The sequence below is a fragment of the Sinocyclocheilus anshuiensis genome, unplaced genomic scaffold (genome assembly GCF_001515605.1).
Source record: "Sinocyclocheilus anshuiensis isolate Anshui unplaced genomic scaffold, SAMN03320099.WGS_v1.1 scaffold874, whole genome shotgun sequence".
NCBI lineage: Eukaryota > Metazoa > Chordata > Actinopteri > Cypriniformes > Cyprinidae > Sinocyclocheilus > Sinocyclocheilus anshuiensis.
This window is the reverse complement of record NW_015538065.1, coordinates 1,266,255-1,279,574: the sequence shown is the minus strand read 5'-3', so window position 1 is coordinate 1,279,574 and position 13,320 is coordinate 1,266,255. Positions and strand designations below refer to the sequence as shown.

General features: G+C 36.0%; 1 protein-coding gene across 1 annotated transcript in view; it reads right to left on the bottom strand.

Moving 5' to 3' along the window:
• Positions 1-9,684, bottom strand: part of LOC107683576 (uncharacterized) — a 15,515-nt gene extending 5,831 nt beyond the window's left edge. The window contains exons 1-6 of the mRNA XM_016479649.1: positions 9,105-9,684; positions 3,123-3,958; positions 2,894-3,015; positions 2,563-2,715; positions 1,719-1,942; positions 36-187 (exon numbers count right to left, since the gene is read on the bottom strand). Coding sequence (XP_016335135.1) covers positions 36-187; positions 1,719-1,942; positions 2,563-2,715; positions 2,894-3,015; positions 3,123-3,900 — 1,429 coding nt within the window. The 5' untranslated portion in view covers positions 3,901-3,958; positions 9,105-9,684. The remainder of the gene's footprint in view (positions 1-35; positions 188-1,718; positions 1,943-2,562; positions 2,716-2,893; positions 3,016-3,122; positions 3,959-9,104) is intronic.
• Between the last annotated feature and the right edge of the window lie 3,636 nt (positions 9,685-13,320).

Sequence of the window (13,320 nt, the reverse complement as noted above, 5' to 3'; positions counted from 1 at the left end):
GTGTAATGGTAATTAAAATATTTGATTTTGATTACCGTGCTGTAAAAGGATGTCATTTTCCTCTAACTCTGCCCAAGGTTTCCATAGTAACTCCTCCCTGACTGGTTCCTCTGGACACACCTCATGCTCTCTTCCTATAATCAGATCTGGCAGCTCAGCTTGGAACTCTGGGCCTATATTTATGCACCTTGGGTGTGAATTGACAAAGTTTAATGAAATCATCTGTCTCAGAAACGCGTGACACATAAGTTTCTTATCCCTCTGGGTAAATTTCACATATCGTTTATTTTTTATTTGTTTTTTAAATTTTTTACTTTATTGGAATGGGCAGGTACGAAACTTAGTAAAGATTTTGGCACTTGCTATGTGAACATGCGCGCGCGCGCGCGCGCACACAAAAAAATCATGGGCATAGGTTAAATGGGTTAAATGGTCATATTTGTATTGTTCACAGTCATTGAAAATTAATGGGAAGGGATTTTTAAATGTTTGGATGATTTGAAAAGGTTAAATGGTCATATTTGTATTGTTCACAGTCATTGAAAATTAATGGGAAGGGATTTTTTTGTTGTAGAAATGTTTGGTATTGCACCCAAACTAAATCTTACTGAGACCTCGTTTATTTGTGATATCAACCTCAAATTTGGAACGCAACTTGTTTAGATTCATGGCTTTGGTTTTCTTGCAGCTTTTGAGTAAAACGTTTTTATATTTCATATTTCATATTAAAAAAATTGTATTTTGTGCATTTTTCATAACGGCTAACTTCAATAACTCACTTAAACTTTTTATGAAACTGTCCCCAGTTCAAGTTTTACGACAGTTTAAGTTGGAAATGTAATTTTCAGGTCTATGCTCAAAAAGTGGTTTGCAGGTATCAAATGGATCATAACTATGAATATAATTTAGAACCAAACATTTCCTAAAAAAACCTAAATATTACATTTAAAAAAACTATCAAGATACAATATAAAACATTCAATTAAATAAAAAAAAAAATATATATATTTTTTTTACTGCCATGTGAACAATGCCAGAGGGTTAAAATAAGGAAGATTCAACACAACCAAGCAGATGCTCACCAAATCAAGAAAGCAAAAACTTGCATTATTTATGTCCTTACAAATTATTGTTGTCAAATAAGTAACATTTATTTTAGCTGTTCAGACATGCTCTAAATAGGCTTATTTGGTAAACTTGTTTTATGAAACTGTCCCCAGTTCAAGTTTTACGACAGTTTAAGTTGGAAATGTAATTTTCAGGTCTATGCTCAAAAAGTGGTTTGCAGGTATCAAATGGATCATAACTATGAATATAATTTAGAACCAAACATTTCCTAAAAAAACCTAAATATTACATTTAAAAAAACTATCAAGATACAATATAAAACATTCAATTAAATAAAAAAAAAAATATATATATTTTTTTTACTGCCATGTGAACAATGCCAGAGGGTTAAAATAAGGAAGATTCAACACAACCAAGCAGATGCTCACCAAATCAAGAAAGCAAAAACTTGACACAACTGTGCATTATTTATGTCCTGACAAATTATTGTTGTCAAATAAGTAACATTTATTTTAGCTGTTCAGACATGCTCTAAATAAAAATACAAAATAAAAATTAGTATTAGCTGAAATAATACAAATGCTTCATGTATGACGACACCAAATGAGTGACCAAAACTGAGAAAAACAAACAAACATTTGAATGCTGACCTTTGTGAGTCATCATCTTTCCTCTCGTCTGTCCACAATGCTCTGTTTTCCACAGCTAGGGAAGACAGTAGGTTGCAAAAGAGTCCCGTTCCACTACGTGTTGGGTTCAGCATTGGAGGTGGCATATAGTGAGGTGTAGCTTCTTCCCAGTTCTCCATTAGGTCTCTACTCATCTGGATCACACTGTTGAAAGGGACTCCAGTATATACGGAACTGGGAACATTCTACGTGAGGCAAATAAAGCTGCATGTGAGTGATTCTGCTTAAAATGATGCTCCCAAGCATAAAGGCTTGTGGTTTTAACCTGTATATTTCACATGTTGTATATTACTACCGTTCAAAAGCTTGGGGTTGTTTTTTTTTTTTTTTAGAAAGAAGTGTCTTATGCTCACCAATACTGCATTTATTTAATCAGAAAACACTGTAAAAACAGTAATATTGTAAAATATTATTGCAGTTTTATTTATAACAGTTTTCTATTTAAATGTAATTTTTTGTCTTCAGAAATTATTCTAATGTGCTGATTTGGTTCTAAAGAAACAGTTCCTATTATTATCAATGTTGTAAACAGTTGTAAAGTTTTTTTTTTTTTCATGGAAGCCATGATAATATTGTTCAGGATTTTTTGATGAATGGAAAGTTTAAAAAGAAAAAAATAAACAGAATTTATTTAAAATGTTTTGTTTTTTTTGTAGCATTATAAATATCTTTATTGTCACTTATTCACCAAGGATTAATTAAATTGATCAAAAAAGTATTAATTTGTCTAAAATTTCTTGAAGATCTTACTGACCCCAAACTTTTGAATGGTACAAAATGATGTAGTAAATTAATGGTCTCTTGCCTGTGTGCTGACGGGCACCTGAGATTTGTCTGAGGACCCAGGACCAAAGTTCAGTCCGTAGCCGAATCGTGTTCCTTCTCCTGGCCCTGACCCCTGCACATGGAGACTAGACTGGTCTAGAGAAGGTCCAAATGAATGAGATGATTGCCCAATCTGTCAAAATGAAAAAAAAAGGTTCTATACATTGTAATGAATGTTGCATGCTAGCATAACCAGCTTAAAATACAGAACATTAAAATTAAATGGGCTGCTATGACATTAAAGCCATTGATGCATCAGTCGATTATGCTTGACCAGACTAATGATCTGTCTGAATGTGCAGATGACAAACCTGAGACCAAGTCATGTGATCTTCGGATGTTCCAGGCTCGTGACCCAGCTCTTGTTGCGTGCAGGCCTGGTGATGGTGATGTTGAACCAGTACAGGGTTGAGGGACATTTGCAGTGAACAGTCTAAGCAAGAAAAGCACTTGTTTTATTAAAAGTCACACTTTAAGTTTAAAAATAACGGCATGCCAAGACAGATCAACACACAAAACATGGTGTTATGTTACCTGTACCTCTCTGCAGGGAGTTAATATGTTTCAGATGAGGCCCTCCATGCTCTGAATAAACCAGAGAGGAGTTTGAATCTTGTGGAAGGTGCTGCGTTAAGTCCAGGCCGTCGCTGTCGTCAGCTTGCAGCTGGAGCCAAATGGGGTGATTGAACCTGCCGGTGGAGGGCGAAGGTAAAGAGGGAAAGAACTGCAGCGACCCATCCGTCTGAGTTTGTATCTGTGATTGGCTCAAGATCTGGCTGGGCAAGAAGTGTTGAGGTCGTTTAGGAGGAGAAAAGGATGGAGCAGGCAGGGGCGTTGGAGGTGGGCTAAGAACCAGAGGGAAAGAGAGGGCATGTGACGGAGGAGTAGAGCTGTTAAAGCCACTCTGCTCTCCTCCGCCCGGCATTCGGGTGGCGCTATGACTGCAAAATGCCTCGGAGAATGAATCCAGTTTTTGTTGCTGACGCCCAGTTGTTTCATAACTCTCTGACGCCTCTTGTTGGTGGTAGTGAGAACTCCAGTTGGCCTCATAAACTCCAGCTTGTGCCTTGTTCCTGTTCAGTTCCATAGAGGACACAGGGGATGTATTCCCCCAGTAAGAAGCGTTCCCCGTTTGATCTATTCCATTCAGAGCGTTCCCGGTGCCATCCGTGGCTTCACACGGGACCTCAAATGGGCTGAGCCCACTTATAGAACCTTGCAGGTAAAGGTCGTGGCTTGACCTTTGACCTTCTGCCTGGTGTCGGAACATGGGAGCGAAGGAGAGCGACTCCGCCTCGGGAGATGTAAGGTCAGCCATGTGGCTTGTTGCAAATGGCTGCACCCTCGAGTTAAAGGACGCTCATTGCATCTGAAAACTGAAACGACACACAAAGACAATCAGAAGCCATCAAAATTCTTTCAACCTCACAAACGTTAGTGAGCCAAACCACACAGACAAACGCAATGAGACATTTTCCCAACCGCTGAATGGTTTTTCTTTGTCTTCCTCTGTAACAGTTGGTTTTAAAGACAAATATTCATACAGAAATGCGGAAACGTTACAGCAAAGAAAAAACTGAGAAACGTCTACAGCTATCGAAAGAAAACAAACGGCCTTTGTTCTGTGGCTTTGTTTATCATTTTTACTTTCTCATCCTTCTTTCTCACTCTGTTTGTCTAGTACTCACCAGTGCTTCACTTTCTTTATCCATAACCTGTTGTTTTTGTTCGTGTGCTATCTGTTCATGTCGACTTGCGAGTTGTTTGCCGTGTGCAACCCTTCTCTCCAGCTAACACGTGTGAAAGCAGGCGCTCTCTCTAGCTCTTCCTCGCTTGTGCGCATTATCATACTTAAATGTGAAAACTCTTTCTCTCACACATTTCTTTCACAGGTGCCACCGATCAAAAGGTAAGTCTTCGGTTGTCATAGAGTCACCCCCTCCCTTAAAACCCTGAACCGAAAACCACATCCTGAGGAAGCAGTCACGGATCTCCCTCTATCTCTGTCTTTCTATATCTCTCTCCCTCTTCTGTCTTGCTCTCCTCCTTAACCTCTTTTCCTTCTCAGTCTATTTTTATCCATTCTCCTACATCACACGTCGCATACTCACAGTCTCCCATTGATCACCACCATCTTCTCTCGGTCCAAAGAGGGTCTCATTCATGGTGAACAGACAGACGATAGAGCAAACAGGGCTGAATCCGGACTAACCTTACTTTACAAGATTTTTTAACAATTAACAAAAACTGTAGGATGAAAGCTTGTTGTCTTCAATGATGCTGGCAAGTTATGAGACTTTTTGTGCTTGCGGCTCAGAGTGTTATCTTGAGATTCGCATCTGTTGTGGTTAGTGACTTGAGTGTAAAGAACGTAAGAGTTGTCAAACTGGCAGGTAAGGCGTGGGTGTGTGTGTAAGTGTATACGACATGAGTGAGAGGCAAAGCTTCCTGTCAAGTGTCTGTGTGTGTGTGTGTGTGTGTGGGTCGGTCATAAGAACAAGTTTGAGTAGTTGTTTTGTATTTGTATGTATGTGAACAGTTGTGTTTTGTGTTAAATGTTATGTGGTGTGTTAAATTATTAACTTGATTGCTTGATTTTGTGCATGCATATACTGTATGTGTGTGTGTTAATGTGTGATTTTTTTCTTCTTCTGTGCATGTGTTTGTGTGGGCGAAAAGACAAACTGTGTTTACGCCAGTGAGAATCTGTGGTTGCTCAAAATCATGTGACGGGAAGTTGACCATGAAACAACGACAGAACAGGAAGTGGACAAGGGAAACCTCCGTACACCCCGCCTCCGCTCTCTTTCTGCAAGTGTATCCCTCTTATACCCACAATATAAAATCGTTTCCATACCGCATACAATTGTCTCTGCACCCCTTTTTCCACCCACACGTAGTGTTTTTCTCTCTCTCTCTCTCTCTGTATCTCGGTCAGAGGCATTAAACTTTGAGAGACCGTGAATCTGGACGGCCCCCGCATAGGTTGTAGGTTTGGCAGTTTGGCTGATGAGGGTGATGTTAATTCAGTGGTGAGTACAGTATGAATGTACCTGCAGAAATCACCTACACAAACCTCACCATTAGCATAATGTGGGTGAAAGAATGTAATACAATACACTGAGAGAAGACGGATTCCTGGACCAGAGAAATGTAGATTTTTCACTCTCGCTGCCCTACTGTTAAAGGTTCTTTATGGAACCATTTAGACAAAAAGGTTCTTCTATGGCATCGTAAAGCACCTTTATTTTTAAGAGTGTATGTCTGGCAGTCCATGTCTTCCCAGCTCTGTGACGGTGACATTTTTAAGTCGTGAAAGCATATACTATTATAAAGACTTTTAAATAATATTAATAAAGATTTTTAGTTTAGGAATTGTTTACATTTTGCTGGCGGCATTTTATAATAACTGTAATGTAATGCTAAAATATATTAACCCAAATCATAATGATAAACACAAAAGTGTTCGCATACTGGTTTGTGGATAACCGTTGAAAGAGGCAAAATCTGCAATTTAGATTTATTGTATTTTTGTATTTACATGGAAATATATTTTTTTTGCCAATATTTTTTTTAATGTTTAGTCTTTTTCAGTGTTAAATGTTACGCATTATCCTATTGAGCCTTATTTAAATTATGTCTATAAGACGATCTTTGATTCAATTTCATCAGTGTTAGACCTGTAAAAATGAAAAAAAAAACAGTAAGTGAATATGATGTATGCAAATTAGATAAATCTAGCACTAGAAGTTGCACAAAAGCGATACTAAATAAACAACTTTTCGAATGTGTGCTTTTGTATGATTAGATGAATATATTTTGGAATGGTTTTGTTCAAAAGGTTTTCAAACGAGAGAATGATAAACTATAAAATGACAGAGCACAACATCTGTATGTATCTCACTGCAGTCTCATCCATATAATGATTATTGATCCGATTTATCATTGATATTATCAAATTGTTTTGTGTTTGTTTATTTGTTTTGTTTTTTGTCATATCGGTGCTCTAGACGAAAAATTAGCAAATTTAACATTTAATTCTCAACTGAATGTCTTACTGTTTTTTAATACGTTCTAAAAATGTTTATCGCAGAAGGCTAAACATAACTGCACATAGACAAGCTTCAGAAGCAGTCTGTCCTTATAACAGCTTTAATAAAATCTTACATTTTCATGCCATATCAAGTATTTGTATATAATATGTATTAGAAAATTAGCAAAAATTATCTTATGTAATTATCTGTATTATCTGATGAAATACAGACTTACTGTTGTTGTTTTTTTTTGTTGTTTTTTTTTAGATTTTGTTCATATTGAACAGGTGCTACCTAGACAAACATAACTGCACATAGACAAGCTTCAGAAGCAGTCTGTCCTTATAACAGCTTTAATAAAATCTTACATTTTCATGCCATATCAAGTATTTGTATATAATATGTATTTAGCAAATAGCAAAAATTATCTTATGTAATTATCTGTATTATCTGATGAAATACAGACTTACTGTTGTTGTTTTTTTGTTTTTTTTTTTAGATTTTGTTCATATTGAACAGGTGCTACCTAGACTGAATATCTTGCCTTTCATAGTCAAATAGTAAAACATATTTATAGTCAAATAACTGCAAAGACTGTTAAGTGATGTTTCTAAGGCCTCCCAGAGCCTCGCATCTAAACCTACATACAAATACACAATTTATTTCTACATGAAGACATACCATAGACTACTATTTTTTTATATAAACATCGTTAGAATTACTATAGATTAAACCAGCTAACAAATTTCTTCAACTAATTTGTCTTATACGATTCATGTGTTTTACCTAAAATATCAGTTTACATAAAGCCAATTCTACATGTTCTTTTTCGTATTCCATTATTTAAAAAAAAAAAAGAAAGAAAAGAAAAAATAAATTGCTCATTTGTTGTTGTTGACCATCGTCATATTCTGTTTGACCCAATACATAATAATGGAGATCTGAGGTTTAAAATCAACTTAGCGCCTTACAAAAAGCCCAATACTCATTCAATACCTGAATAAAAGAGGACCTAACACTGTACTGTTTAAGTATTGCTTATGCATATTAAAGCTAAATTTGGCTGCAATGATCAGTATACAGGAAATATGCCCTTGGTGGATGCCAACATCCTCACAGAATAAACACAGAACTCTTGCATAGACATAATTTAAATATCCAAAAAGGTTAAAGGTACAATGCAGAAACTGTTGCAATTCTGTTAGTAGAAGGATTCTTGTTAAATCCTAATAGCCTTTTTTTTTCTTTTCAAGTGTAAAGTATAATCACTGAACTTTGAGGCTAATTTTTTATTATATATATATTTTCAGGAATCATCATCGCTTGGACTAGTAGTTTGCAGCACCTGAGTCATAAAGGCGGTTGTAGGACGTTATCCGTCAGGTGAGTTTAATTTCATAAATAATAATTCTGAATCATTTTTCTCTACATGACATTATACTTTGCAATAATAGCAAAAAACATCAGAGAAAGTTTGCTTATTAGACCCTGTTGTGTAAAGATGAAATGTGCGGAAAAAACAGTAAAATCAGACAATACATTATTAGGAGCCCGAGTTATTAATAATTTGCATGGTCCACCATCAACAAAAATAGGTCATTACTGACTGCTCTTTGTGTTAAAGGGAAGAACCTTGCACACACTTTCAGTCCCATAATCATTGACGCAGGTCTTCAAGGAACTACAAATGCACATAAAAGGGGAGAGAAATTATGCTCAAGGCTCAAAAAAAACACTTACCCCTTAAAAATATTTTTTGAATATGATTTCCAGAAATAGAAGCTTTACTTTTATTATTTTTGAGTTTTTGTACTTAGAGCGCAGAACCAAGAAAAAGTATTCAAACTGCTTTTTCTCACAGGATTGTACGCAATCCAATTCTGTTTCTCATGAAACTCACACGTTTCATCTACAGATTATCCGAAAATTATCAATATTCTACTCTGTCGTTCACAATCTGAAGAATGTCATAGACGCCACAAAATACTAATGGAGTGAACTATTATTAGTGTATGCATCTCATAAACTAAAGAAGATGTTCATTAATTAAATGTAAAAAGAGGTACATTACAGTCAAAAAGATACCTCATTCAATCCACACTGAGTGTCTAATGTGTCCTCTGTACTCCAGTCGTTTTCCGAAACTAGGCCTCAACATCAATGAAATGTTTCATGCTACACGTAGATCCATGTTGCTTAGATGAACCTGTTTTTGCGCTAGTCTACAAGTCTGGTGCAATACACAATCTTATGAGTTTCAAAAACAAGCGCCATGCGTCTGCATCGCTTTACATTCAAGATGTAAAAACAAACAAGATGAGTGTCAGCACAGCCATGTCTGTGCCTTATATAACTTTGTTTGCAGAACTGAAATACATGTGTATATACTTATAAAACACTATCTATTAGTCTGTTTTATCACTCGCTAACTCACTTCATTGTCTGTTTTTTGTTGTCTTGTTCATAAACAGAGGAAGATGTCACTTACCTCTCAGTTTTGAAGTCAAGGCCTGCAGGACAGTTGAACTCTCTGCGTGTTACATGCAAGTCTGTATACACGAGTGAGTGAATGAAGGAGGGATGCACTGTTAAGGCAAGATAGACAGAGAGAAAGACATGCAGGCTCTGCGGAGGCGTTAGTGATGGTTAACTTTTCGGTACGGCAGTCTTCTCTTGGTTCCTCTGATCTTTTGAAGACTTTGTCATTGTGATCCTGGAAACGAGTGAGAAAAAACATCATACACCGTAGAGAGAGAGAGAGCGAGAAAAAACCTGTATTGCTCCGACTCAGACCTCAGAGGCAGCTCTCAGTTTGACAAAGCGCCTGTCCTTGCCCCTACGTTTTTTTCACTCTCTCTTTCTTATCCATCTAGTATTTGATTGTTAAATACTGCTATTAAGTGCTGAAAAACTATTCTACAACCTATTTGTTCTATGTTGTATTTTATTGTATTTCCATGGTCTCCTGTATCACCTCCGGGGGCTTCAAACAGGGGTCCGTGAAGGTACTTTATTGAGTAAGGAGAAGATGCTGATTATAATAATAAAAAAAAGCATAATAAAATGAATACACGGTGTTGGAATAGCAGAAATGTTTTTCATTTAAATAGCCGTTGATTGTGGATATTACATGCTGAGAGAATTTTTTTGTGCACTCACAACAAATCTAAATATCTGATTTATTGAAGTCAAAATATTATCTAACATCACTTAATCAACCAAATACATTACGAAAATACAACAAAACTAGTTTGAAGATGGCCTAGATTGGGTAGAAATGGCCCTTAAAGGAATAGTTCACCCTAAAATGAAAATGTTGTCGTCATTTACTCACCCTCATGTCGTTCCAAACCTGTGTGAGTTTCTTTCTTATGTTGAACACAACAACTGTTCGAATACCAACATTCTTCAAAATATCTTCTTTTGTGTTCAACATAAGAAAGAAACGTATACAGGTTTGGAAGGACATGAGGGTAAACTATTCCTTAATAAAAATGAATCATGTATTCACCTTCATGTTGTTCCAAACCTGAACACAAAGATATTTTAAAGCAAGTTTTGGCTTTTTATGATTATACAATTAAAGTTAAAGGGGTTCAAAAACAACACTGTCTTTTGTTGTATGAGAGTTCTTTCAAATGATCTTCTTTTGTGTTCCACATAAGAAGTCGTACAGTTTGGAGCGCACGTGAGAATGAGGAATTTTTATTTTAAAGATTGCAACAATTGCAGGTTACCATCTCTACGTGTAGGTGACATATTTCGGTAGGCCATTATTGATGATGAGGTATGAAAATGATTGTTGAAATTGCAACGCAGCCACCCTCATTAATTTTAGGGAGAATCACTATTTCATGCAGAGATTTTGACAAACAACGGTGTATTTGATACCGAAAGTCACACTTTTGCTGAGAATAATATAGAGTTTGGTGATGATGATGATGATGATGGTGATAATGGAGATGGTGATCCTTATGAAGAAATGTTTGCGATGAAGATGGCTGAACACAAAGATATTTTAAAGCAAGTTTTGGCTTTTTATGATTATACAATTAAAGTTAAAGGGGTTCAAAAACAACACTGTCTTTTGTTGTATGAGAGTTCTTTCAAATGATCTTCTTTTGTGTTCCACATAAGAAGTCGTACAGTTTGGAGCGCACGTGAGAATGAGGAATTTTTATTTTAAAGATTGCAACAATTGCAGGTTACCATCTCTACGTGTAGGTGACATATTTCGGTAGGCCATTATTGATGATGAGGTATGAAAATGATTGTTGAAATTGCAACGCAGCCACCCTCATTCATTTTAGGGAGAATCACTATTTCATGCAGAGATTTTGACAAACAACGGTGTATTTGATATCGAAAGTCACACTTTTGCTGAGAATAATATAGAGTTTGGTGATGATGATGGTGATAATGGAGATGGTGATGCTTATGAAGAAATGTTTGCGATGAAGATGGGGGTTCAAGATAACAGGGTTTAATGAAGTTTAGTGATGTGAGTAGGCTGTAGCAGTAAAACCGAGAGTCAGGCATGACTGGGCATTGTTCAGTGAGGAGTTTCACATCAACAGGGCGAGAGGGGGCGTTGTGTCTTTCTCTCTCGTCTCTCTCGTCTCTCTTTTTGAGATGAGGGAGAAGAAGGAGAGAAAGAAACAGATGATCAAGCCCGTACAAAACCCAAATCACACGAGAAGACAAGTGTGGTTCAGAGTTACCAGAAATGTTTCCTGATTTTAAAGGCATTTCAAGTGAACAACTTAAGTTGAATAAGATAAGCTGCTGTGTGATCTGGCTCAAAAAACCCGATTCACTGCCGTCAAAAGTTGCCCAGAGTCAAAATGAAACCCCCATCCCCACAGAAAAGAAACACACAATCACACAGGTACACACTCACACGTCTGACAAATACATGTAACACACACACGGGTTTGTGACCACACTCAGTCATCTCAAGAGTGCGACGTCGTGTTTTACCAGAAACACGTCCCTGTCTCCGTCGATTTTGAAATATCACTGTACCCCCGCTGACATTCAGATCAACACACACATGCACAAACAGCTGATGTTATAACGTCGTCTGAGACATAATCAAAGTAGCACAACTATTTACACAGATATTTTGCACTATTTTGTGCACAGATATTGCTTCAAACATTTTTTTTTTATAAACATAACGACCGAACACAATTTGCTGTATTTCGGTTTATGATTGTATAATTCAGTTCTTTTTCTAATGCTAAGATTATGTAATTTCTAACAACAAAACTTTGGTTCAACTAATTTTGTAAAATAATACAAAAATGCTTAAAATATTTACGTTGTCATAGAGAAGTCAAATAAAAAATAATAGTTTGAAGCAGTTGTACAAATAAGTGTTTCATACCTAATATTGTACATACATTGCAATGACTTAAACGCAGCTCTAATATTTACAACAAAAATGCCACCAAAATGAAAAGTGTAATAGAACTGGAAAGCACAAACTTACTTGATTCAGTCAGTGCATGTTAATCCAGTTTAAATGTTTAAACAACAAAACGCTGAAGGTAAAATATGTTAAATGTAGAAACTGTTGTTTTGTTCAGTCTTTATCTGAACATCTGACCTGGATGTTTTTTCCCCTTCTGATTTTAGTTTTTACCAAACACCTTTTAGTTCTCACCAAACATTTTTGTGATCTGTTCTAGTTCTAGTTCTTTACCATAAATGTTGTAAACTTCACTCAACTTGATTTAGATTTTATGAATATGAGTTGCTATTATTAATATAATTGTTATTATTAATTTTTATTGATACTATACTTAAAGAATTACTCTTTTATAATGAACAGAAAATAGAAAATGTATTTGAAAGATTTTGATGATTTATCACTATACAACTTAATACAATAATGTAATTTTCTCTACCATTGTAGATCGTCTAGATTTTTAACTTTTCTGTACAACAAACATGTTCTTGTCTGTGGGAGGACATGCAAACGAACAGCCCTCACCACCACTTATATCTGGGAAAGTTCACAATTAGATAAAGATTTCTTTCAAGATCGATCTCTTTCTGTCTCATCCATGTTAACACAGAGATCCAAGCCCAGCATACGCTTATTGCTGAAGAAAATATGATATGGAACCCACAGAAACTAAAGGTAAGTAAATGAGAATTATACACTTTTGAAATTTCAGATTTGACCTATGACCTTACATTAATCAACACTAGACTGCCATTAAAAAAATAACAAATGGGGCATCAAGTAAAATACAAAATAACTTAAGAAAGAGGCACTTTCCCCTATATGTAGTAGTGCACATCCTGAGGGGAAAAAAAATTGTCAAGAATATTTTAATTACTGTGTATAAATCAAACGTTGTTGTACTGAGCCATTGTGTTACATATTTCTTAACTAAAGAGCTAGATTTATGACGTCATGCTGACCCGTTCCGCATTTAGGTGCTGGAAGAAATGTTACTTTTTAACAAGCTAAAGTGTGCAGGAAGTAATAGTTTTATATAGTACACATCAAGATCGCACATGACACACATACACACACCTGTTGACTTTAGAGTCTTCCTTTTCCTGCCCTGAGAATTAACGACACATGGCATAGAGCCAAGACACAAGCGCACAACAAAGGTAAAAAAAAAAATGTCAAAGGTGTTTCGTACACACAAAAATCACTTTTTTTCATTATAAAATACACAGTA